This window comes from Anguilla anguilla, chromosome 18, assembly GCF_013347855.1.
Source record: "Anguilla anguilla isolate fAngAng1 chromosome 18, fAngAng1.pri, whole genome shotgun sequence".
Taxonomy (NCBI): domain Eukaryota; kingdom Metazoa; phylum Chordata; class Actinopteri; order Anguilliformes; family Anguillidae; genus Anguilla; species Anguilla anguilla.
The window spans coordinates 19,419,536-19,445,950 of record NC_049218.1 but is presented as its reverse complement, the minus strand read 5'-3'; the positions used below and the strand labels follow the sequence as shown (position 1 = coordinate 19,445,950).

Genomic DNA, 26,415 nt, shown 5'->3' with positions numbered 1-26,415 from the left:
TCCAAAATGAAATCCCATCACGGGCTGTTTTTCGCGAGACAATCTCGCATTAATTCGTCGAGTCTCACCGTCACCTGCTCCCCGTCAGCCCAGCCAGTTCTGGCCCGCGAACGCTCACCTGCACGAGGCGTCCTGTCCGTCCCGCCTCTCCGAACCCGAGCGCTCGCAGCTGCCAGCCGTCTTATGAGCGCGCACCTGTCCCTGGCTGCAGCACCCGCGTGCGCTGATCAGGCAGCCTGTTAGCCTTCCCTGGAAGACCTTGTGCTACGCGCCCCCCCCTCCCCCTTTCGGGGGGCTTTCGGGGGGCTTTCGGGGGGGAGGGAGGCTTGTTGGGGTGGGCCGGAGCTGAGGCGGAGTCCGGGCGCTCGATCGCGCGTCTCCGCGTTGGACGGACCGCCGAGGCGGGCGGCGCTGCTATAGAAACGGCGGAGCTCTAGCGGCACGCGGTTGGCCCGGCGCGGGCGGCGGAATGCGTTTAGCAAGGCGGGCGTATTGATTAAAATAGTGCTTCAGCAGGCCGCGCCGCGCCCCTCCGGACCAGCGGGGATGATGCGCCAGCTGCCGTCTGGGTTCGGCGGCGTCCTCAGAGAGCCCGCGCCATCTATCATCTCAATATGGCGGTGGGAGGCAGTTTGTGTTGTGTTAATTTCCCCCAATAAATCAGTAATTATTGCAGTGCCATCCCCGCTGTTTATCCCGCAGCTGTTTTTCCATTTGTCGAGAGAGAGGGTGTTCTCCGAGGACCGCACGCGCTTCTACGGCGCCGAGATCGTCTCCGCTCTCGACTACCTGCACTCCGCCAAGATCGTGTACCGCGATCTCAAGGTAAACGGGGAAACGGCCGACCGGCCGCAGAAAGCCTGAAAGTGATCAGATACTGGTGTTCCTTTTTTTTTCGGGGTGTTTTTTGTTGAGCATCTCATGTGTGGGGTGGAATGTGCAGAAATGTAATTAAAAGCTGAGGGTTTGGGGGGGTGGGGGGGAGCAGGTTTCTGCCGGCTGGGAAAGATGCGGCAGTGTTTTGCTCTGAGACTTGGAGCGTGCGAGGCCAAACTGTGCCAGAAAAGGCAGCGCTATTAAACTGGAAAAGGGCCTTTTATGGGTGAACGGCTCTCAGCCTCTTTCCCCGTCTTACAGGGTCGCCTTCTTTACTTACGTTTTTCACCATGTGGTAGTATTACCTTACAGTGCATTCCTGACCCTAGCTCTTACACTGTAACTCTGACCATAACCCTAACACTGAAACCCTGACCCTAATCCTGATCCTAACTCTTACACTGCAACCCTGACCCTAACTCTTACACTGTAACTCTGACCATAACCCTAACACTGAAACCCTGACCCTAACTCTTACACTGCAACCCTGACCCTAACTCTTACACTGCAACCCTGACCCTAACCCTGATCCTAACTCTTACACTGCAACCCTGACCCTAACTCTTACACTGCATGCATCACCATTCAGTCCTCTCCCACACTGCCCATTTTGAACATAAAGGGACCAGACCAGGACCACTCACATCTCAGGCTTAGCTGTAGACCAGGCCCTGTCCTTTCACAGAACTACTGTGCCGTCTAGACTGATTTGCATGGATCTTACTGTGCTCAGCAGTCTACACTGATTTGCATGGACTGTTCTGTACTCCGCAGTCTACACTGATTTGCATGGACTGTTCTGTATTCCGCAGTCTACACTGATTTGCATGGACTGTTCTGTACTCCGCAGTCTACACTGATTTGCATGGACTGTTCTGTGCTCCGCAGTTTACACTGATTTGCATGGACTGTTCTGTACTCCGCAGTCTACACTGATTTGCATGGACTGTTCTGTGCTCAGCAGTCTACACTGATTTGCATGGACTGTTCTGTACTCCGCAGTGTACACTGATTTGCATGGACTGTTCTGTGCTCAGCAGTCTACACTGATTTGCATGGACTGTTCTGTACTCCGCAGTCTACACTGATTTGCATGGACTGTTCTGTACTCCGCAGTCTACACTGATTTGCATGGACTGTTCTGTACTCCGCAGTCTACACTGATTTGCATGGACTGTTCTGTACTCCGCAGTCTACACTGATTTGCATGGACTGTTCTGTGCTCAGCAGTCTACACTGATTTGCATGGACTGTTCTTAAGGAGGCAGAATAAATCCTGAGGCTCTGCTGTGTGGAATTGCTGTTTTTGGTTGGAGGAGAACTGGAATTCATGGAAATAATTAGTGTCTTTTTATTTTCTTTTGTTTTAACCACTGTCACCTCTTCAGTTGGAGAACCTAATGCTTGACAAGGATGGTCACATCAAAATCACCGACTTCGGCCTGTGTAAAGAAGGAATCACTGATGCTGCCACCATGAAGACGTTCTGTGGTACGCCAGAGTACCTGGCGCCAGAGGTACAGTACCCTTTCACTGTCCCATCCCACAAACCCCCTTTAAAATGCCCTGGCATCCCAGTGCCCCCACACTGGACAGGCTTTTCAGCTCACTATCACCAACCCTGAGTGAAGCAGCCACAAGTACATCTGCCAACCAGCTGCACAGCTATGCATGGGTGTGCATATGTGTGTGTGTGTGTGTGTGTGCCTCTGTGAGTGCGTCTGTGTGTTTGTGTCCATTTCCTGTTGGGGGGTCATACACTGGTGTACGGGGGTGAAGAGCAATGGGAGAGGCATGATGGGAGAGGGGTGAGGGGAGAATGCTATTTAGGATCTCCTGCTCTCAGGAGGTGTCTGAGAATCCTACAGATCTACAACCTCAACACACACACACATTTATTCAGTTATCTCAGAATTACTCATACGACACCACAAATGCAGCCATGCTACAGGATTACACTGTTTTCACGGTGAGCTCATACTGGCGTCCTGACTCACTTCGCATCGCAGTGAACGCAAAACAATAACCCCCCCGTTTAACATGATCCTCTGAGTCATCCCAACACACATGTATCACTTCCACTACTTAAAAAGATGAACACGGAATCATCTCAGGATCGCTGCAGCTCAACGCCTGTGAGCGGCAGTTCGTTTACAACCGATCGGTGGGCGTATTGGACGTCTTTCCGTTTCCTTGGATGGATCGCGCTCAATTATTTCTTCAAATTGTTCCTTTAAAAAAAAAAAAAAAAACGGCAAAAAAATTCCTCCGAGCGCGAAGCAGAATCCCCAGCGCGCGCAGCCACACACACGCCGGTCGCCCGCACACCCCTGTAAAAGTGCGGTTTGCCGCTCGCAGCTCTCCTGCCTAATCCTTTCCAGAACCGGGAGCGCCAGCACAAGCTGCTGTGGGCAGCATGCATATTCATGGGGAGGGGGGGAGGGGCGGGGGGGATAGGTGGGGGGGCTATAGATTCCACTTGAAAAGTACGGAAGACAATTTGGCGCGGCGTTTTGTTTTGCTCAGACCCTCCGCTGTGCCAGGAGATGATTTGAGTGTTGGTTATTTTTCACAAGAGTATGTGATTGCACAAAAACGGAGATGCTAAACAGAGGCAGATGGTGGCAGATGGGGGAGGTTGGAAGAAGGTGGCTGGGAAACCTGGACATCGATACCGCCTTACCGCGTAAAAATAACACAACGCGCTCCTCGCCAAGTTCCAGAGATGCAAAGTAGTCGGGATTAAAAAAAAGAAAAAAAAGAGAAAGAGGGGAAAAAAAAAAAAAACGGAGAGAGATGGATGCACCGAGGATGCAGAAAGAGGAGAAGAAGCCAGTCTTTCCGGCTGTAGAAGTGACACGCGGGTATTTCTGGGACTTTGATGTGCTGAACTCTGGTATTTTCCTGGCGTGGTTGTGGCCGCGGTGTTTAACCTAACCTGATCTCTGTCAGCGTGATATCCAGCTCATCTGCTGGTGTTAGGAGAAATATTGCACCCTGGACAATTTCAGCCTGCTTTTGAGTTCTGTCTTCTCCTAAATTGGATTTATTTCAGTTTTTAAATTCTATTTTAGGAATAAAGTTAATTACTGCCATACCATATTGAGCTTTTGATTGCAAACAATTCAACTCCATAACTCCATAACATGTTCAGTAATAAATGGCGATTTTAATTAAAAAGATGAAAAAATGGGACAATGGGAAATATCTGAATTTAAAAAAAATAGCTAAAAATATTATTTATGAATGTTAGACAATTGTGCTGTGAATGAATAATTAAAATACTGGAAGAGGAAAAAAGACATTCCTCTATTCAGATAAAGTCTGTTTCATCGCATGTGCCTCTTATGTTGCAATTTTTTTTTTCTTGAGGAAAAAATGTAGCCTAAATAATGTTTGAGAAAATAAATCATTTTACATTTTTATTTGCATGATGATTTTATGAAATTGAATAGTTTTTTGTATTTTGACTACTAGTGTTTACAGCCTCAAATGTACATGTTTTTTTTAAATTAACAAATTTCATTTTATATAGATTTGTGTGTGTGTATGGAGTGTATGTGTGTGCATGTGGCGTGTGTGAGAGTGTATGAGAGGGAGTGTGTGTGTGTGCGTGCCTGAGTGTGTGTGTGTGCCTGTGTGTGTGTGTGTGTGTGTGTGTGTGTGTGTGTGTGTGTGTGTGTGTGTGTGTGTGTGTGTGTGTGTGTGTGTGTGTGTGTGTGTGTGTGTGTGCGCGCGCGCGCGCGCGCGTGCGCGCGTGCGTGTGTGTGCATGCAATGACCAGTGACTGGCTGGAGCTGGCTGTTCTTTGGGCCTGTTGGGCCTGTTGGGGAGGGGTCTGGTGCTGGAGCCACAGGCCTGGCCCCTCCTCTCCCTCCCCGGGCCTGGGCTCTGCAGCCCTGGCACATGGCTGCCCAAGCAGGGCCTGTTCCTCCCCTGCAGGCTCTCAGCCCTGCTTGTGGCTCTGGAGCAGGGGGACCCCAACCGGCTTTGTGTGCGTTCATCACCCCCCCCCCCCCCCCCTTTTTTGCTGAGGGGCTCCCTCATGTCCCAGAACAAACTACCAGCCCCCTCCAAAACCTGCGTGCTCACATGCGCACACACAAATGCGCGCACACACACACAAACACACACACACGGACAAACACACACGCATATGCACATGCACACACACGCATGCCAGCATGCACACACACACACAAATACACACACGCATATGCATACACACACACAGACATATACATGCTTTCCCAAACATGCACACACACTCACCCTCTCAAAAACATACACTCGCACACATGCAGACTCTCCCAAATCAGCGCACGCACTCACACTCTCCCAAGTCTGCACACACACACTCACACTTTCCCAAACCTGCACCCTTTCTCAGACACACGGCTATTTATACCGCGCTGCTTCCGGGCTCAGTGGTAGTGTTGCATGTTGGGCTCCTGCAGCCGTAGGCGATTGGTGCATATTAAGCAGCCAGCTTCTTGAAGTATGCAGGATTTCACAAGCATTGTAAAATTTTCCATCTGGTACGCCTGTGACTCACGATGTTGGGCTGTTTTGAAAGCGGCTGAGTTCAGTTTGTGATTTTATAATGCGCCGTTAGCCCTCTAGCCGCACCATACTCTGATATTAATCGATAATGTGTAGGAGTTAGGCATATTTCCGTCAGCAGCCATCTTGCCTGATGCAGTGATGGAGACTGAGGAGGTGTGCAGCATACTTTGGTCTATCCTTATTTATTCATGCGAGCGGGAGAATACATGTGCTGTGCAGTACCTTCATTTCAGCCTTACAGAGTTCTTCTGGTTCCTTCCAGTCCAGCAAAGTGCTGTTTCCTGTCTCACCCCCAGGTGCTGGAGGATAATGACTACGGGCGGGCGGTGGACTGGTGGGGGCTGGGCGTGGTCATGTACGAGATGATGTGCGGCCGACTGCCCTTCTACAACCAGGACCACGAGAAGCTGTTTGAGCTCATCCTGATGGAGGACATCAAGTTCCCCCGAACCCTCTCCGCCGATGCCAAGTCCCTACTGTCCGGGCTGCTCATTAAGGACCCTAACAAGAGGTACCCCCATCCCACCAACCCTCACTGCCCCTCTATTGACCTCTACCCACCTATCCTGCCCCCCTAATGATTCCCATCTACCTCACCTGCTCCCCTACTGACCCCCACCCACCCTTTCTGCCCCTCTACTGACCCCTACCGACCCCTACCCACCTCTCCTGCCCCCTACGGAGCCCTACCCACCCCTCCTGCCCCTCTACTGACCCGCATCCACCCCTCCTGCCCCTCTACTGACCCCCACCCACCCCTCTTCTCCATCTACTGATATCTTTTGTTTTAACCCCAAGGGCTGAAATATTTATTCTCCTCAAAAGCACGAAACACAGTTTTGTGAGTTCAGTTATAACCAGAATGTTTCCTTTTATGAGGGGGGAAAAATAATGGTCACTTGCATTTATTGGTTGACGATTGATTGATTTATTGTGAGTCGATTTTATGTTTGCTCATTAGTTTATAGTGTTCATTTGAGAGGTAAAATACTGTTGCTTTTTATAGACTTGGCGGTGGTCCAGACGATGCAAAGGAAATAATGCGGCACAGTTTCTTTACTGGAATCGACTGGCAGGATATCTACGATAAAAAGGTAACGATGAAGATGTTCAGCTGTAGGACACAGTTTGACTTCAGACGTGTGGCTTAGGGTCCCCAAGAAATAACGTAGTGAAAGCAAGCATCAGTGCTCTTAAGATTTCACTGAAGCCACCATCATTTCTCTGTTCAGCACATGGCAGGGTTAGAACTGGACAGCAGCCCTGGGTCGAGTACGTATTTGTTTTGGATTCAAATATTTTTCTGTGCTCTATTGATCTTGCCTGGTGTAATTGAGCCTGTCAATATGACCAGAAGGCGAGGTTTGCACTTTTTGAGAGTGTTTCATTGGTTCCAATACACCAAACAAGATCAGTAAAGCGTAGCAAAGTATTTGAATCCAAAACAAATACTTATTTGACCCAGGTCTGTTGGACAGCTATTAGGGACAGGTAGCAGGGACCCTGGAATCTTAATTTGGAGTGTTGTGGGGTCTGCTGCACATTCTGATACTCCAGTCAAAGTTAAATGAGCATGTTTTGTGTACGGTACTGCACCTGTGTGGGCTCAGATGGGACTGTGTCGTGTTCTCTTCAGCTCATACCTCCATTCAAGCCTCAGGTGTCGTCAGAGACGGATACCAGGTATTTTGATGAAGAATTCACAGCACAGACGATTACAATAACACCTCCTGAAAAATGTGAGTTCCATTTTTCTCAGTGCCGCGTTCTTACATGGTTCATTTTTTTTGGTTAGCCTGATGTGATGTGTAAGAGTGTAATTGATTTGTTTGAGTAGTAGTTAATATCATGTAATTAAATCTTTGTGGATTTGTGTACTTTATTTGGTTATCAGTAGCATAGTGGTTGGGGAACTGGACTTGTAATTCAAAGGTTGCTGTTTTAATCCCCAGGACTGTATTTGAAGGACTGTGCTGATATCACTGGCATTGTAGACTCTGCAAGTGAATTCTTTGAAGCTGGTAATGTGGCTGCTAATCAAGCCTCCTTCCATAACTCCCCCCCTCTGATCGATGTTTTGGTTTGCCCTCTCTCCCCCCTGCAGTTGATGAAGATGGTATGGACTGCATGGATAATGAGAGACGGCCTCACTTCCCCCAGTTCTCGTACTCGGCCAGCGGGCGGGAGTGACCCCACTACTGCCTCCGACAGTACCCACCCCCCCAAACCCCCAGACCCCAAGACCCCCAAACCTCTAATCCCCCAAACCCCAGCCTACGTATATTTCTGTGTCTTTATTTATTTTCTGGATGGGGAAACCATTAGAAGCCTTTCTTCGGTTGCTATTTTTGGGAATCTCTTACTTGGAATTTTGCACGTTGGGCCAGATCATGCCGGTGCTCTGGCCGGGGTGAAGCCACCTGCATTGTGGATGACTGCAAGCGACCGTTCGGTCATAGGTTTTATATGTTTGTCTGTCACTTCTTTACTTAAACTACTGTGTTTTTTTTGGTTGAAAGCCGCTCACATTCCTCATTGAGAACAAGAACAATAAAACGCTGCCTTACACGTTCCATTTCAGACATTTCAGTCGGCATGGCTCGTGGGTTTGCAGAAGCCTTTCTGTCCACATTGCTGTGGGTTTCAAAAAAAGTTAATGGTACACGGTACTTCTAAGTGAGTGTTAACCACTCAATTGACATGGCGTTGTTGCTTCTTTAAGCTTGTTTTAGGGTAGAAACTGCCAGAAATTATTCTCTCAGGTGACACAGATGACAGCTGTGTTCAACTCAACTACAGGTATTATTAGCTTTACTCAACACTAACAATGCCAAACAGTCTCTCTGCAGTAACCTCTCTTGGACAAAAGGCAGTTATCTTAACTGTAATCAGAATTAATGACTTTTTTTTGAGGTTGAGCTTTTCATTTTAAAAAAGTCATTAGCTGTTGTTTTTAGTTACACAATAAACTGTGACGCTCACTTTCCGCTTGTAGTGAAATTAGCTTGGGTGCATGAACATTTAAAGAGGCAATAACTCAGGATATCCCTCTCAGACAATGTATTGAGAGGGCTGTGCTGATATCACTCTAGACAGTGCACTTGGAAGGCCATACTGATATCAGTGGCAGTGCACTCGGATGTCCATACTGATATCACTCTTACAATGCACATGGAAGGCCACACTGATATCACTCTGGCAATGTAGTGTTGTAATGTAATGTAGTGTAGTGTAGGACTATGCACCAAGCTGTGTGTGAATATGAGCTCCTACAGTAACTCAAAAGGTACTGCAATTCACAGCAATGTGGGCCCAGGGGGTCCTGCGAACTGGAGCCATGCAGTTTCCCAGCCAGTAGGCAGTCTGGCCAGTAACGTAGACCGTCTAGCCCGAGCTCAGATGAAAAACAGAATCTGACTGTCTGGGAAGTGTGAGAAAGAGGAAACATAGGTACATGTCCTTCTGAGGTTCTGGAGATCCACTTTACTGATAACACACACACATACACAAACATGCTGTGTGTGTGTGTGTGTGTACGTGTGTGCGTGTTTGTGTGTAATTGTAAAAATATATTTATGTTACGGCAGATATGATTCTTCCCTTCAGTGATGTAAATATGCAATGCTTTTTTTTAGACATATCATTGCTAGAAAGCAAGATTTGTTGTGTTATTGTATTAATAGCTGGCTGACAAACAAAACTTCTTTTTTTTGAAGCTGAGAACTTTATGGGTTGTACTTTCTGCTGAAGCTCAGTGCTGGGGGAGTGGCCGGGGGTTGGGGGCGGGGCCAGTGTTAAAACGTGCACTCGCAGGAAGAATGAACCGCTGACCAGGCATTCAGAAATGGGCGGAGCAGAAAGAGTGAAGCACTGTTAATATTATTTTGTTCTTCAGATAAAGTGAGTTCTTTTTTGAGACTTTATTTTTGTTTGTTTTTGCATTTGCTTCAAATTGTTTTATTTATTTGTTCTTGTAATTTAATTGTTCTGGTTGTTACGAGTGTTGTCCAGTCTTGTTCTGGATCTAAGAGGCACCTCTAAATGGCTTAAGAATGTAGTTGGGCACAGTGTTGAGGCCTTTTCTGTCATTTTTTCTTTCATGTTTCCATTTCTTTTTTTGCCTGCATATTAGTTTAGAAAACCTGCAAAAGTCCTCCTATAGCCATTATTACTGTGGTAATATTTATTTATTGTTAGTATTCATAATTGAGCATTTCAGGGGCTGAAAATTATTTTTCTTTACAGTATGTTAAAATTGTTGATATCAGTTTTGTTCCGCTGGTGAAAGGGGCTGTTTGAGATGGAAAACCCAGTGTAACAGACATCTGGTCATTCTGAAGTGTGGATTTACTGTACTCTGAATCACAGCTCTCAAAGTGCAGTCCTGAGGGCCATAGGGTCCGCACATGCAGGGCTGCAGTGCATGCAGGTTTAACTCCAGTCCTGGAGAGCCACAGTGCGGGTTTAACTCCAGGCCTGGAGAGCCACAGTGCAGGTTTAACTCCAGTCCTGGAGAGCCACAGTGCAGGTTTAACTCCAGTCCTGGTGGGCTGCAATGCATGTAGGTTTAACTCCAGTCCTGGAGGGCCGCAGTGTCTGCAAGTTGAGCTCTGACCTGGGTTCTGCAGGACAAAAAGTGGATAGTTATTTTAAGCAACACTTACAGGGGCTATACTTTAAAATATTCTTGTATCTGAACAAGTCCATTCAATAAGAAATTGCTGACTGAAATCCAGGTCTCACTGTGCTGCATAGTTCATAAGTTCATAATAAGTTGGATGTGGATACTGTAGATGGTCTTGAGCAGATGGGCAAGAAGCTGTACTTCATTAACCCCAGTGCATGTGTGATCAGCATTAAAGGAGATTACCAGTTACAGGAGTTACTCTGTTTTCCATTAACACTGCCTTTAACCAGTCTCTGAATCCCCAAATCTATGGCAGCTGCTTAAAGTGACAATGTTCAGAAGAATTTTGTCTCTTTTCTTAGATTAGTAGAGATCCTTTGGGACCATAAAGAATTGTAAGAGTCTTCCTCATTAAGACTGAGAGTATTGTACATGTAATTTAAGGGAGTCTTTCCAATGGGGTTTTGTGGGACTCAACCCTCCCTGGTAGATGTGAAGAAAGGGGATTGGCTCCTACGTTGTACTGGCGGCAGGGAAGCCTCATTTGCACATGTACATCTGTGTGTCACATGGCTGAAATTCCTAGTGAAGCAGCTGAGAAATTATTTGAGAAAAACGGGCACACACTCGCAACTTTGCACTTAAACAAGTAGTTCCAGGCTTGCTTTTCATATATTCCTGGCAGAATTTTCCCAACTCAATCTTAAACGTGATCTCCAGCATATAAGTGAATGGGTGTAGATCATTCTTCTCTAAGGCTGCCCATAATTATTGCTTATAAACTTTTCTTTCACTCTACTACCTGCTATATGCTGAGCGTAGGAAGCCTTGCAGGAAACATGCTTGACATTAAACATTGTTCAGAAATGAATTCAAATGCTTCCATAGCTTCCACTGTGCATTTTATTTCTGAAAAATATGTAAATTTACATCTACATAATGTAAATCTCTGGCATTAAATGGTTTTTAATTTGATGTAGCTTAGCAACACAGAAAAATGTTTTTGTTTTCAGATAAAATGGTCAAGGGTACCACGGTAAACAGATACATTTGAAATGGACTGGGAATGATAAAGGCATTTCAGATGGAACGAGAACAACCAGATACCTAAACTGTATCTGATTGGATGATTCTTTTTTTGCAAGTGATTTCACTTTAATTACACTGGCGGTTTGGAGCTGGTTGCAAGGTAAACATGGTGTGTGATTTGGAGTTGGTTGAAAAGTAAACATGGTTTGTGGTTTGGAGTTGGTTGAAAAGTAAACATGGTTTGTGGTTTGGAGTTGGTTGGAGAGTAAACGTGTGGTTTGGAGGTGGCTGTAGAGTAAAGGCGGTGTGTGATTTGGAGGTGGCTGTAGAGTAAAGGCGGTGTGTGATTTGGAGATGGCTAGACAGTAAATGTGGTGTGTGGTTTGGAGCTGGTTGAAGAGTAAATGTGGTGTGTGGTTTGGAGAAGGTTGAAGAGTAAACGTGTGGTTTGGAGATGGAGGTAGAGTAACAGTGATGTGTGGTTTGGAGGTTGTTGTAGTGTAAATGCAGTGTGTGGTTTGGAGGTGGATGTGCAGTGAATGATTGGGAGGAGCAGACAGAAACCTGCATATGGAGGGCATGAAGGCTCCTAGAGTCGGATAGAGAGTAAATCCCAGTGCTTAAACACTCTTCAGAGCAAAGATTCAAGACTTCAAACTGAGTCACGACCCAAGCCTGTGCCCTAACAGCATCTGTAGGAGGGTGATACTATAGCAATAGAGTCATGATTACACATGACTGCAGAGGTGTTGTCAGAGGGCTTTATGGAGTTATGATTAAACCTAGTACAGTATTAGGACCTCTGGGTGTTGAGGGCCCGGGGCTTTGGGGTCCTTGGGTCTTGGGGCCCCCTGAGTTATAGGGTCCCTGGTTGTTGGGGTCCCTGGGTGTTGGAGCAATGTTTCACTAAGACACTTGGTTTAACTTGGCATAGAAGAACCCAAACAGACATAAGGAGCTAAAGAGAAGTTGATTTGAGTCTGTATATCTGCGATGGACTCGTGTAAGGAGTCATTTGATTCTGACTGGTAATAATATGGATGTCAGACAGACAGGAGGTTAATGTGTGTGTGTGTGTGGTGGGGGGGTGGGGGAATTCAGTGGTTTTGGATTAGGATGCAGCAAGTGAGCAAGTAGAAGGAAGGTGAATAAGTTGGTTGTTAGTGGGCGGATGTCATTAAGCACAGTAAGGACTGATGAATGTTTAGTACACCCATGTCCCGGGGTCAACGAGGAAGAGAAACCCCCAAAGTGCTGCCACAATCAGACAGCCAAATAAGGCTAATTAGCATGTTTCCAGTAAGTTAGAGGGGAAAGCATAACCCAGAAATCTCTGAGAAAGTTAGCATGTTTCTGCTAAGTTAGAGAAGGAACCATTACCCAGAAAGCTCTGAAGTGTTGCTGTTCATCTCAGCCCTGAATGAAAGGGTAGGTTCTGGAAGTTCTCTCTCTATACATTTCAGCATTTCACAAACTTCATTATTGAGTGCTGTGGTAGGGTCATGCGGGTTGTTTCGTGGGGGTGATTTTGAGCCACTTTTGCAAACTGAGCCAAGACGATGTCACTGTTGTGACAAGACAGGAATTTCACATTAATGAAGGGGATCATGGGAACGATTTTGGATTACCATTGGAGGACCAGTCCAAAGCTCTTTCACATTTACAAGGAGTTTCATTACAGGGTACATAGCCTTGCTGTTCCCCATGTAATTTGTTCTACTGAATAAAGTTATTATTTAGAAATACTGTTGCCCTGTTGGTTTTAGGCAGTATGCACACAGTAACTATGCGATATCTGCAGAATTTCCATGGATATTTGCTCGATCCCACCATGTTGAAATTCTGTGCTAGGCTGCAAATTATTCTGGCACAATAGAATAATCCAGAAGACCCAAATATCTAATTCAAGGGGTCTCATTTATTTGGAGAACTGAGGTTCCTGAAGAAATGACTAAAGTCAGATTGAATTCTTGGCATCAGTTAATGTCTTCCAGAATTTACATTTTAGTTTCCCAGAAAGAGGACGTTTTTATTCCGACTGAAAGAACAGTATTCATGTAACAATCTGGGAAAAATCTAAATTTACAGAAATTAGGCTTATTCTGCTTTGTTTTGTTTCTCGCTATCTCACACTGCCCGTTTTATTTATTTGAGGAGTAACTGAAACGCTCCATTTTGAGATGTATCTGGATTGCTGACTAACTGTCTCTCAGCCCTGCATCCTTGCCATGGAGATTGCATTCCCTCTCTCCTTCAGTATGAGGTACAGATTTCAGTCCTCGTTCACAGAAAGAGGTGATTTTTGCTGGCATATTAATGGCCACACTAAACGTATTCTAGGTTTATGGTCAGCTCAGCCACATGTTGATATCGTTTCAACAGATGAGTTATATGGGTAATAGAAGCTAAATATTAAGCCAAGCAGTGTGGTGTTGTTTGTCTTAATATTTCCTGTGACAAATGATCATTTGATTATGATGAATAATGCACTTATGAATTAGCAGTGGGCTGGTTTTGTAAGAAAATAAGGGATCGGGGAGGAGTTCTGTTTGGGGATATCTTGCATGCCAAGGTCATTTAAGGTATTGCGTTGTATACTACTGAAACAAAAAGGATGTTTTTTTTTTTACATAAATGGTCAGAAAATACAGAACAAAACACTTTTGATTCCATAGTCTGCGAGAAGAAAAAAAAAAAACAACTTCCAAACATACAGCAGCTTTTTTGTCTCTGTTGCACTTTTTTATATTTCAGGCTGAAAAGGAAATCGTGTCCCTGCTTAATATGTTTGTAAAAAAAGAAAAAAGAAAAGCACAGATCTTCCTCCCTTTTCCCCACGCGGTGAGGCTCAGGCTGAACCCTTCTTTTCTCTGTAAAAATGTAATATTGTATGAGGTGTGGAGGACAGACGCGCGGGTGTGATGGCGTCAGAGCAGCTGCCAGGAGACAGGTTTTACTCGGTGACACTGATGGGGCCTGACCTCTCCCATGATTCCTTGCACCCCACCTCTCTCCCGGATCCCCCCCGAGCGTCATTTACATCCAAACATGTCTGACACGACGGGCGCGGAGGTGTCGTCTTCGCCGCCAATAAGCCGCCTCATCGGAGAGTTCTGGCGCAGCAGTGTCTCTCAGCAGTTACCATAAGAACAACTCGCAGGTTAAACAAAGAGACGGATGTATGTATGCCCACACAGGAGATATCACATCATGTTCCATACGCCCATCTGCATGATGGTGGAAGTGCCATTCCTTTGAGTGGATCAATGTGCTGTTAGCCAGTCCCTCCTGGGGGGGGAGGGGGGGTCCGTCCCCTTTGTCGCGACTCGGCCAAGTAACGGTGTGGGTTCTATCCTTACTAACTGCAGGGTCTATATATAATATATATTTTACACCTCAACGTACATACTTTGCTGCTACTGTTTGTACTGTCTACAACAGATTTTCTTGTTATCTTGCTCCTGGTAGTGTATTATGAACGAGCATGAATTGTAAAGTATTTATTTAAAAATGACAAATCTTAAAAAGACAAAAAAACAACTTGTAATTAATTTTACGTCCATGTAGCTTTAGAGTTTGTGACATTTCTTGACCTTGCTAGCTCTGTCAATAGGTGTTAAGATCTAGTCATGTGGTTAAGGATTTTAAGCAGAAGGGACTAAACAAAAAAAGTTCAAACAAATGTATTACTGTCGGTCATATTTAAAGAATAAAAATACTGTATTTCCTTGCGTATAGGACCCACAAGGATGTGAAAATGATCTGCAAGAAACTGTTTTTGTACACTGTACATCCTTAGTATTTTTACACGTAAATGTATATGATAGGGGCGCACATTATTTTCCTTCTTACAGACGGCTTAAATAAAGCACTATGTCAATCTGCCCCCGCCGAGCTCTCGTCTCTGTTGCGTGTGTCTTTAACCCGCTGCTGACCGAGCTGATAGCAGCGCCAAGCCTGGCCAACCGCACCCACATTCTCAGCCACTGTCAGTGGGAACAGGTCTACAGAGGCAACACCACATTTGTACATTTAAACTCGGCATCTGACGCATAGAGAAATGCTGCACATTTATAATGTCCTAATACCATGTATTTGTACATTCTGTATTGAACATAATTTACTACCTGCAGTTAAGATTGTTGTGTTGAAGTATGAGATCGGTGACGCAATTCTGTGAACAGCAGTTTATTAATGATATAAAAAAAAAATACAAAATTGAAAGACAATTGTAAACGTGCGAGTAAGGCGGTTTTAAAAACCCTGTTTCCTGTACAGTGTTCCCAGGCCACAGGGAAGCACACTGCAGCGGAGTGCCCCTGACGGGAGCTCGGCTCCCTGGGATACGCGTAGCGGCGAGTGGCGCCGCCCTGCAGAGGAGGCCCGGTATCACCAGCAGGTATCCAAACTCGCGCTCTCTCCGGCCTGATTGGAAGCTGAAGAACACGCGCACGGGTTTCCCCAGCATTTCTGGAGCTTTCAGAATGAGGGCTCGGGCCTCGCAGTGGCAGGTACCTGGAGAAGAGACACACAGTCAGAGCCCCGGCCCACACAAACCTGCAGCTTTCAGTGGACCTGTGGGAGCACGTTTTAAAAAAAATAGATTTTCAGTTGGCGCAAAATAAATTATTTTAATTTAATGCTGTAAACAGCATCCCCTGCTGGTGAAGCTAAGCGCACATTTACATCTATATGTTCGTATTCCCCAATTTCATCAGTTACGTTCGATTACTAGATACGCTGGAGAATGTCATGGCATTAAATTCATCACATGAACACTCTCACAATCACCTGTACACACTCACAATCTCATTCATACTTACCTGCACACTCACCTTCACCTGCACACTCACATTCACCTGCACAGTCACAATCACACTTACCTGTACACTCACTCACCTACACACTCATAATCGCATTTACCTGTACACTCACTCACCTATACACTCACTATAACAATCACACTTACTTAGACTCTAAGATTGCAGGATAAAAGGGAAGCAAAGCAGAGATTTTTTAAACACTTAAACAGGAATTATTAAAAAGAGACTATTGGAATATAGGCTGTGGGAAATCCATACAGAACTGGCTTTGTGCTTTTCTGAGGAGTGACTCCATTTTGGTGATGATTCTCTGGTAGAGGGCTTTCCATGGGTTATGCTGTTATGTGATTATAACAGAATTTAACATCATAGTTTGCCAACAAAATTAACTGGATTGATGTCGTTGAAAAGCGCTACCAGCTAACAGGCTGCTCTTTTTCTGTATTTTATAGACATCATTTAAAAAAATAAACCCAAATTAATGATTGGATAAATATGATTTTTGGCTGTAGCACAAAATATAAAATGATATATAAAATTGAACTTAGATTATGTAAAAACTGAGCTTAAATTATATAAAATTTGGGATTGATTACACAATATACTGTGTAATTAAACTCAAATTTCATATATTTTGTGTAATTAATCTCCAATCAGATAACATGCAATTAAGCTCAAATTTTATGTATAAGATTTGAGCTCAAGTACACAATATCACATTTGAGTTTAATTACGCAATATATAAAATTTGAGGTTAATTACACAATATATTCAATTTAATCTTAATTGCAAAATATATATAAACTTAATTTAATTACATTATATGACATTTTATTTGCATCTGTGTCTGTTTGCACCATCCCAGATGAATGATTGGATAAATATGAATTGCTGTTGCACAATATATAAAAATTTGAACTTAATTGCATTATATATAAAAACAGAGCTTAACTAAAAGATATCAGATTTATGATTGATTGCACTATATATATATATAAAATTTGAGCTTAATTACACAATATATAAGATTTCAGTTTGATTACACAATATATAAAATTTGAGCATCATTACACAACATACAGGTTTGAGGTTAATTACACAATATATAAGTTTTGAGTTTAATTGCATGATATACTAAATTTTAGTTCCTCTTAAGGCTCCCAGCTTAATTTGGGTCTGTGTTTGTCTTTAGGATTCGGTCCAGCATTCGGTCCAGCATTCGGTCACCTCAACGCTGACTTACAAATAAAATATGTATTTTTTCTTCATTTGGGCAGGTTAAGGAAAATAAAGCACAAGGGCGAGTGTTTTCCTTTCAGGAGTGAGAGAGGTGACAGCAGAACGACCCTCTTTGCTGTCAATCACACGCCTCCAGCATCAATCTGGAGCAAAACCTGCTGGGGTCCAACCTGGAGTGACCCTGCAGCCAACTCCTTCTGTAGTGTGTGTGTGTGTGTGTGTGTGTGTGTGTGTGTGTCATAGGTGTGTGTGTCTGTTTGCGTGCATGTATATGCTCTCTTGCATGCTGGCTGAATTTCTCCATGAAGAGCAGTGATCATGCATTAGTATGCACAGTTCCTTATTTTTCATATGGCTGTGAAATCCAGTGCAGTTTCCACAAACTCTGAAAGTCATTATGTAACCAAAGCAGGTGTGTGTCAGTAACTAATGACATCGTGCACTGTGTCCCACATCCTGGTGCAGGCTTGGCAGTGGCTTCCTGTGCTAGTGTGTGCATTACAGCGATGGGGTGAGTGAGAGTGTACATTCTCAGCCAGCTTCAGAGACAGGCCTGCGGTACCTGAGTGAGCCGGTTGTGCATCTCCTCGGTGAGGATGTGGCGCTCCTGCATCAGCTGGTTCTGTCTGCTGAGGAGCTCCATGACCTGCTGGGCGCTGGTCTGACAGTGTTCATCCAGCTGCTGTAACCTGCAGGCAAGACAGGGCAGGCAGTGTAGCCGATCACTGATCACAGTACCGCCTTCTGCCGTTCTCTCCTGTCCTTGAGCAAGACACCTAACCCCTAACCCCTAACTGCTCTGGCAAATGAGAGGCATCAATTGTAAAGCGCTTTGGATAAAAGTGCTATATAAATGCAGTCCATTTTCTGCCGTTCTCTCTGTCCTCAGTTTACTAAACATCCGCAAAAACCCCAAAATGCTGATCCAGTTTGACACAGTGGTGCTTCCTATAGTGGAGACCATGGTGGCACTGCAAGGGGTGTGCAGTGACTCATTAAAATGGAGGCAAATAGTCCAGTAAAGGCCAACACTCCAGCTGCCAACTTATTACAGTATCAAAAATGATATGCACAGAACGCTTAAATATTAAAAGTTACTAGGTGCTTTATTTATCATACCAAGACATGCACATACACGGCAGGATATGAGATCACGCAAGCATAAACTGTTGATATTATAATATATTCAATATTTAACCACCGGCACGTTAATTACATCCAATTAATTTAGTTAAATGTTAGTGTTACACTGCGCAAAATTTGTCAAAGGAGTCAAAGATGATCTTATGCTAATGATCTTGATAATTCAGGACTAAGAATACGGTAAAATTAAACCAAAACCATTTTCCTGTGATGCGATTTTGATTAATTTTAGTATTGTGTTAGTCTGTGGAGTTTAAACAGTGCCATAAAATATGGTGCTTGAAACCAAATGGACAGCTAATGATGTAGCATTACTGTACCGCTAAATATTTGTATGATATATAACAGTTATTTGTAATTATAATTATTAGTATTGATCTGTTCACATACTTCTAAGGAGAGGCTTGTGGGTGAGAACGAAACAGGCTATACAGACTCCAGGGTTTAAACATGAATGCCCATAAATAAATCTGCAGGAACCCACACGTCCACTTTGATCATTTAAATGCAAACACACGATCTACAAATACTATTCATATAAATCACAGCTTCAGATTTGGACATGAGAAAATGTCCACATCCTATACACATCCTGAAACGGAACAACAGCCACACTGCCTGGATTTTTAAATACATGAAATCATGTAGGAGGCATTGGCTAGCACAGACTGGCGAGCAAATTCAACATGTCATCTTTAAGAATCTGTCAAGTTAAGAATCTGGACGGATTCAGGAGCTTTGTGTCCAAAAAATGTAATCCAAGTAACCTCCTCTCCATTCAACATAACCCCACTGAACAGATAAACAAACACTGTCTGAAAAATATTCAAGGATACATATTGGATTAAAGAAGCCATCCCAGAATAAACAATATCTTGCCGAATTTGGCCGAGTATGAATCACATTTCTGTACATGTGTGGGAAGCAAACCCAATTAGTCATGTCTGCTGTATACAACCAAAGTTAGTCTCTGGTGATATAGAAAGATCAAGAAACTGATAACCTTTAAAAAAGTATATACAGTCTGCTTGTCTTCAAAGTTCAGATCTTGCCTGGTTATAAAGCCAAGCAAAAACAGGCCCTATTTAAGCCAATTCAGAGCAGGAGTCAGGAGGGTCACAGAGACATTTCCTCAAACTAACCACACAAAGGCACAAAAAAAGAGTATAATACACTGTAGATATTCAACATGAGCACTGGTAAATTATTCAGTGTAATAATGAGAATGTATCCAACTACTGGGAGCAGCACAGGGCATGATTATGGGCAGCGGATGATTGGTCGAAACACAGAAAGGGGGCGGAGCGGACAGTGCTGTGGGGCTCCTCCAGGGAGGTTGGGTACTGTACGAGCACCTCAGGGGCAGGGTGAGGGGGGCATGGGGAGGCCCCTAGCTGTTGCTGAGGGGTGGAGACAGATGCCCCTCTCCTGCTGGCTGGGGCAGTGCCGTCTGTGCCCCCCTCCCCGCCCCGCCGGAGCTGGAGAGCGTGTTCCTCCCCGGCTGCAGTGGCCAGCTTGTCCTGGGCTGGAGCGGCTGCCTCCCTCTCGCCTCGCCTCCGGAGCCTGGCACTAAGCTGCTGAGGATGAGCCTGCCCCCGCCCCCGCCCCCATGCCGCGCTGCGCAGGAGAGCAGGGGAACGAGGACACGGGTCTGCTAGCGCTCTGAAACACTCTCAGATAACGCTCTGAAACACACTCAGCTAATGCTCTGAAACACACTCAAATAACGCTCTGAAACACTTAGAAAATGCTCTGAAACACTAGAACGCACCAAAACACCACTAAATTGCTGAAGCACACTCAGAAAGTGGTCTTTAACACTCTGCTAATGCCCTGAAACATACTCAACACACGCTCTGAAACACTCCACTAGCGCTCTGAAACTAATGTAGGTTTCGGGGTCCACCTTCGATGTGCGTGGAGGGCAGGAGGGTCTGAGAGCGAGCGAAAGGGAGAGAGGTGTGGGGCCTGGGGTTGGGAAGGAGCATAACAGGAAGGAGGCAAGCTCACTCACAGTAGGGGTCTGATTAAATGTGAGCCTGACCCAGCCGCGAGAGCATTCACCGGCACACAGCTTAATTAGCTTTTTAATACAGCTTAGCGTACAGAGCATTGGCACAGGCAGTGGGCTGACCACCTCTGCCGCTGGGGTGACAGGACCCCGCCTGCCGGCTCCTGGAGTCACTGAGATGCAAAATGACACAGCCATAGATCCCACGCTCACACACCATATACAGGGCCGTGGAAAAGTGTTTGCCCCCTTCCTCATTTCCTCTACTATTACATATTTGTCACATGGAATGGTTTCAAATCTTTAGACAAAATGTAATATTGGACAAAGGGAACCTGAGTAGGCATAAAACATTTATTATTATTATTTAATTAATTTAATGAAAATAGTTATCAAACATCCATATCACCCATGTAAAAACGTAATTTCCCCCTTAAACTTAATAACTGGTTACAGCACCTTTAGCAGCAATAACTGCGACCAAACACTGCCTATAATTAGATATCCAGTCTTTCACATCGCTGTGGAGGATTTTAGCCCACTCTTCTATGCAGAACTGCTTTAATTTAGACAAACTGATAGGTTCATCAGCCATTCAAATGGGACTTGCTTTTGTGTTGTGTGGATCATTGTCTTGCTGCATAACCCAAATACGCTTCAGCTCACAGGCAGATGACCAGATATTCTCCTGAAGAATTTTCTGGTACTGAGCAGAATTCATGGTTGCTTCAATAATGGCAAGTCCTCCAGGTCCTGAGGCAGCAAAGTATCCCCACACCATTCACACTACCACCACGTCTGACCGTTGGTATAATGTTCTTACTGTGAAATGCTGTATTTGCTTTATGCCAGACATAATTGGACCTGTGTTGTCCAAAGAGTTCCACTTTTGAGTCATCTGTCCATAGAACAATTATCCAGAAAAGCTTAGTGAGTCCAGCATTGATATTTCTCTTGGTTAGCTGTGATTTCCACTTTGCTACTCTCCCATGAATCTCATTTTTGCCCAGTCCCTATCTTGTAGTGGAGTCATGAACACTGGCCTTAGCTGAGGCTAGAGAGGTCTGCAGTTCTTCTGGGATGTTCTTCTGGAATCTTTTGTGACTTCCTGGATGAGTTCTTGCTGTGGCCTTGGAGAAATTTTGTCAGGCCAGCCACTCCTGTGAAGATTCACCACTGTTCCAAGTGTTCTTCATTTGGAGATAATGGCTCTCATTGTGGTTCAGTGGAGTCCCAGAGCCGTAGAAAAGCCAATTCAACAACTTTTTTTCCTCATCTCTTCTGGAATTTCCTTTGTTAATGGCTTAGTCTACTTGTAGAAACCTTGTGGTGACTAAGTAAAATATGAATGGGGCTTCAATTTAATTGGGCTGGCTGCAATCAAGCCTGGCTGTGTTCAATGAGCTGGATCTAATTCTAAATTAAATTTGGTTAATCGGTTTAGTAACTAACAGGGAAATTACTTTTTCACATGGGTGATATGGGTGTTCGATAATTTGTTTCATTAAATAAGTGAAATAATAATTTAAACAAAACACACTTGCACACGCACATGTGTGCACACACACACAAACACGTGTACAAATTATCTCTGTAACCTCACTTAAGCCATCCTAGAAAGGGGTCATGTACCACGGTAGCAATCAGAACAGTTTCCACATTTAAATAAATATTTCCATATTATACTTCAAAAAGAAAACTAAAACATAAATGTAACCAGTCAGGCGATGCCGATGGCACCTTCCTGCCACAGACTGGCGGGAGCGTAGCGACTGGTGAGGGCGCAGCTTTAGAGCTGAAGCCGCTTTGATAATGAACTGTGAGCGGGCTGCGCACAGAGTGTGCAGCACTGCCCCCTAGGCACCGTCAGCAAACTGCCTGGGACTGACAAACAGCCCGCACATCACTCAGCCCAGACCGCGAATGCACACAGTTACAATGTTCATTCATTCATTAGCCAAGACTGTGCATCATTATGATCAGTGGAGAAGTGCAAAATGACACGTACACACAGGTGCACACACGTTTGTGAATGTGAAGGTACAGTGTGCAGAGTGGGTTTGTATTTGTATGTACAGTGTATAAAGTGTGTGTATGTGTAGTGTGTACAGTGGGTGTATGTGCATATATATAATGTGTAGAGGGTGTGTGTGTATGTATAGTGTATAGAGAGGGTGAGTGTGTGTATAATGTATAGAGAAGGAAATTGTGAGTGTAGAGAGTGGGGGAGTGTGTGTGTGTATAGTGTATAGAGTGGGGGAGTGTGTATGTGTGCATATAGTGTAGGGAGTGTGTGTGTAGTGTACAGAGTAGGGAGTGTGTGTGTATCTATAAGGTAGGGAGTGTGTGTGTGTGTGTGTACAGGGAGTGTGTAAAGATTCAGTGGCCAGCCTCGTCTCCAGCAGCAGTGAGGCTGTTTCTGAAGCCGCATGGCCATTTGTTCCCATTCACCGTCTCCCCGAGCCTTTTCCGCTCAGCGAAAACAACTGTGTGCACTCAGAGCCCACATGGCCGCCTATTCCCCCTCTCTCCCCTTCCAGAAGCCCACATGGCCGCCTATTCCCCCTCTCTCCCCTTCCAGAAGCTCTGACCATCTTTCTTTCAGCTGCCATATGGTTGGCAGAAGCCTGTAGATTTAGCAGCACATCTGCGTATACATTACTGCTCATCTTAAAGGGGCCCCATGCAAGTGTGTGTGTGTGTGTGTGTGTGTGTGTGTGCACATATGTGGGTGTGTCATCTGAGTGTACACGTGTGTGTGTTGTGTGTCTGTGTGTTGAGTATGTGCGCACTTATGTGGGTGTGTCATCTGTGCATGCATGTGTGTGTGTGTGTGTGTTGAGTATGTGCACACGTGGGTGTGTCATCTGAGTGTGCACGTGTGTGTGCGCACGCGTGCGTGCCATGCGTGTGTGTGTGTGCTGCGTGTGCCGTGTGAAAGGGTGCTTGTATAATGGTTTAAATGACATGCTGGCATGCTGGGGGTGATGTGTCATTGTGACACAGACAGAGACGCCAAAGCAGTGAGTAAAAGAGCACAGGGCTGAGAAGCAGAAGCAGCTCAATACTTCTGCATAGTAATCAGTGCTTTAAAAACATGCACTGGAAACAAAGTCTCAATTATACATTAAAATAACTACAGGAAATACTATATATATATATATATATATACAAAGTACAAAGAAAATGGTTCAGAAAAATAACTATTATCTGTGCCTTTCTCAAACCCAAGGCCATATTATGAAGAAAATGTCATCATGGGCAAAAATATATTTTAACAAGAGAACAACAAAAATAGATAAGGCAAACAGAAAAAATTAATCAGGGAGCACGAATATTATTTACAGAAGCAGTGAACTAGCAGGGTTAGCGGTGGAAGTGGTCTTGAGTGAAAAGGTGCGTTTTGAGTTGGGATTTAAAAGCAGAGGTATTGGGTCAGTCCCACGGGTGCTGTGAGAAAGTGTTCCAGAGCTCAGGGGTCAAATCCCTGAAGGGGCTGAGCCTGTTCCCATGTCCAGCCCAGGGAACAGGAGTGCTCATCCAATTTTACACCCTGCATTTGAGCCCTCCCACCAAACTCTCTACTCTCATCACATTAAATACTCCATCCTATCAGCCCTGTTACAGTCAGTAAATATTCTGTATTAATACACATCACCAGGGTCCCTACAGAATAGAATTCAATCAAATGTTGACAGATGAAGTTATTTTTAACATAGAAACGAATTCAACTAGATATGCCACAACATGATAATGACGCAGAAATATACCTAAAACAAACAAAAATGAAGGAGGAGTGACTTTATTAGACCTCATAATTATAAATGATAGATCTCAGAAGTGCTTAACATATCAATGTAAAACAAATAGGGGATATTTGGGCATATTTTGATGTATACCAGATTTTAGAATTTACAAATAGTGTTACGACTTGTTACAAATATTTTTCCGACTGCATGGTTGTGGGTCCCCTGAATTTTGTTTTCATAATCCTGGCCTTCTTTCTATCACCCATCCACCCACCCCGAATCACTGACCCAAAAAAAAAAAAAAAAACGGTACTGAAATAAATAATAAATAAATAAATAAAGAGCGCTGGAGCCGTCGTGCACTCAAACCCCTATGTTGCCTGGCAATCTCGCCGCGATACGAAAATAAATCAAGCTGATTTTCCAAATGTTTCATGCGCGTCTTGCTGCTACCGCTCTTCGCAGCACAGATTGCGCGCGCTCAGGAATATCGGAGAGGCGGCTCAGTGGCTATTCGCATGCGTTCAGAAGCCGTTTGCGCTGGCTTATTAACACAAACGCCTTCGCCACGCTCGCTCGCTGGGGCTCTCCTCTCCCAGTCAAACTCCCCCACACCTCGCGATCAGTGCTATTATTATTACTACTCAATGTATGGAATCTCAAGCTTTTATACTTTCTATACAGCGGCTGTTTTCCCTTCTTTCACATGTCCCGTAAAATAATGCCCTTGGTTTGATGTTTAAAGTGACATTCCTTTTTTTCATGTTGACCCAACACTCATTCTTTGTTAGTAACTGTCACTAAAAATGTACTTTAGTAAATTGTTAGTAATTAAAAACACATGCTATAAATGATTGAATTCAGCAATAAATTATGATTAACATATTTTTTTTATTTCAGACAAATGAAAAGGTTTTTCTGTTGGTCTGATGTACCGTCTCACTGGATATTGCGTTTCTACTGAAACCTCTGACAAACTCAAAAGACAAAGTCTTTGATTGACAGTCTGTGTGAGTCATGCACATTTCCCTGTTCTGACTCCTTATGGATTAATCGTAAACAAAGACACTCCCAAACAGTCCAACTCTGGCAACTTGTCTACGTTTCCATCCTGGGCTGTTTTCTCATTTCTCTTCTGAGGCATTTTGATACGCTTAGTTGTAGCTAGGACTCCTCTTTGCTCTCTTCCTCAGCTAGCTGACCTTACAAGTTGACCGCCAAAACTAGCAAACAGTTATGACTAATAGACGCTTGACATTGGACAGCAGCATACACAGACGTATTTTTCAACAATCTTTGCATATCAAAAAATAACTCTAGTACCAAAGAAATTACCACAGATTATTTCATTGAATAGTTTAAACAATATGTGTTCTGTTGAATGGGCACATAGGTTAAGTTTGACATGATCACAGACCGTTTTGAAAAGAAAGCATCGATTGAGACGAGTTTGTTTACTGAACGATATATAGAACAGAAGGCATTTCAGAATTTAGTTTGGGAGGGCAGAGGAAAAATGTGGGGGGGGGGGGGGGGGGGCTCCCCCAGATCCGGCCCTGGTCCCAAACTCATGTATTTCTCATCGTGATGTTGAGCTAAATTCTAATTTGTAAGCATTCTTCATAAATGGATTTTTAACCCAGCTTTTTTTTTTTTGTTTTGTTATTCATTTGTTATTTATTCCTTTTTTTTGGCCTGTGAGGCTTGCATTCCAAGCTTTGGTTGACAAAAATATGAAAGTAGAGAAGCGAAATTAAAAATTCACATTTGAAGCCACAAAAAACATTCACAGCCAGACTAACGGCTCTAGTAAATATTCAGATGTTTGGATACGGCTTTCTGTAAAAATAGTAAGCATTGTGCTGTGTAAATGAATAAGTGATGACATTATAAGGATGTGAATAAATATGTGCAGTGGTGATTTAGTGTGTGCGGTTAAAGACAGGCGTGTGTGCAGTCTGAGCGTAAAGGTGAAGTGGGTCTCCGTCTGCCTGCCTGCACAGTGCCTTCTCTGCCAGGGTTTAGTGGAGCTGGAGCAGGTGGGTCCCCTGTAGCCCTATCAGCTGTGCAAAGGCTTGAGGGGGACCATATAAGCACAGGATGAGCTGTCATGCCATTCCTCCTCTCTGTCGCCATCTCTCTACCACTCTCTCTCTCTCTCTCTCTCTCTCCCTCTCTCTGTCACCATCTCTCTCTCTCTCTCTTTCTCTCCCTCTCTCTCTCTCTCTCCCTCCCTCTCTCTGTCACCATCTCTCTCTCTCTCTCATAGCATATTAAATAGAAAACATACTTTTATATTTGACACGAGCAAACAAAAATCCAGATGGCAGTTCTACAGTACATGGACAGCAA

The 26,415-nt window shown here is 44.3% G+C and overlaps 2 protein-coding genes across 3 annotated transcripts in view; one reads left to right on the top strand and one right to left on the bottom strand.

Annotated features, from left to right (window-relative positions):
- The window catches only part of akt3a (v-akt murine thymoma viral oncogene homolog 3a), a 59,726-nt gene extending 44,743 nt beyond the window's left edge, over positions 1-14,983 (top strand). The window contains exons 8-13 of the mRNA XM_035399743.1: positions 703-825; positions 2,265-2,393; positions 5,739-5,953; positions 6,449-6,536; positions 7,079-7,181; positions 7,547-14,983. Of these exons, the coding sequence (XP_035255634.1) occupies positions 703-825; positions 2,265-2,393; positions 5,739-5,953; positions 6,449-6,536; positions 7,079-7,181; positions 7,547-7,632 (744 nt within the window). The 3' untranslated portion in view covers positions 7,633-14,983. The remainder of the gene's footprint in view (positions 1-702; positions 826-2,264; positions 2,394-5,738; positions 5,954-6,448; positions 6,537-7,078; positions 7,182-7,546) is intronic.
- Positions 14,984-15,270: 287 nt separating this feature from the next.
- Positions 15,271-26,415, bottom strand: part of sdccag8 (SHH signaling and ciliogenesis regulator sdccag8) — a 46,316-nt gene continuing 35,171 nt past the window's right edge. For both annotated transcript variants that reach the window (XM_035399741.1, XM_035399742.1), the window contains exons 17-18: positions 17,723-17,849; positions 15,271-15,613 (exon numbers count right to left, since the gene is read on the bottom strand). In XM_035399741.1, coding sequence (XP_035255632.1) covers positions 15,578-15,613; positions 17,723-17,849 — 163 coding nt within the window. In that variant the 3' untranslated portion in view covers positions 15,271-15,577. The remainder of the gene's footprint in view (positions 15,614-17,722; positions 17,850-26,415) is intronic.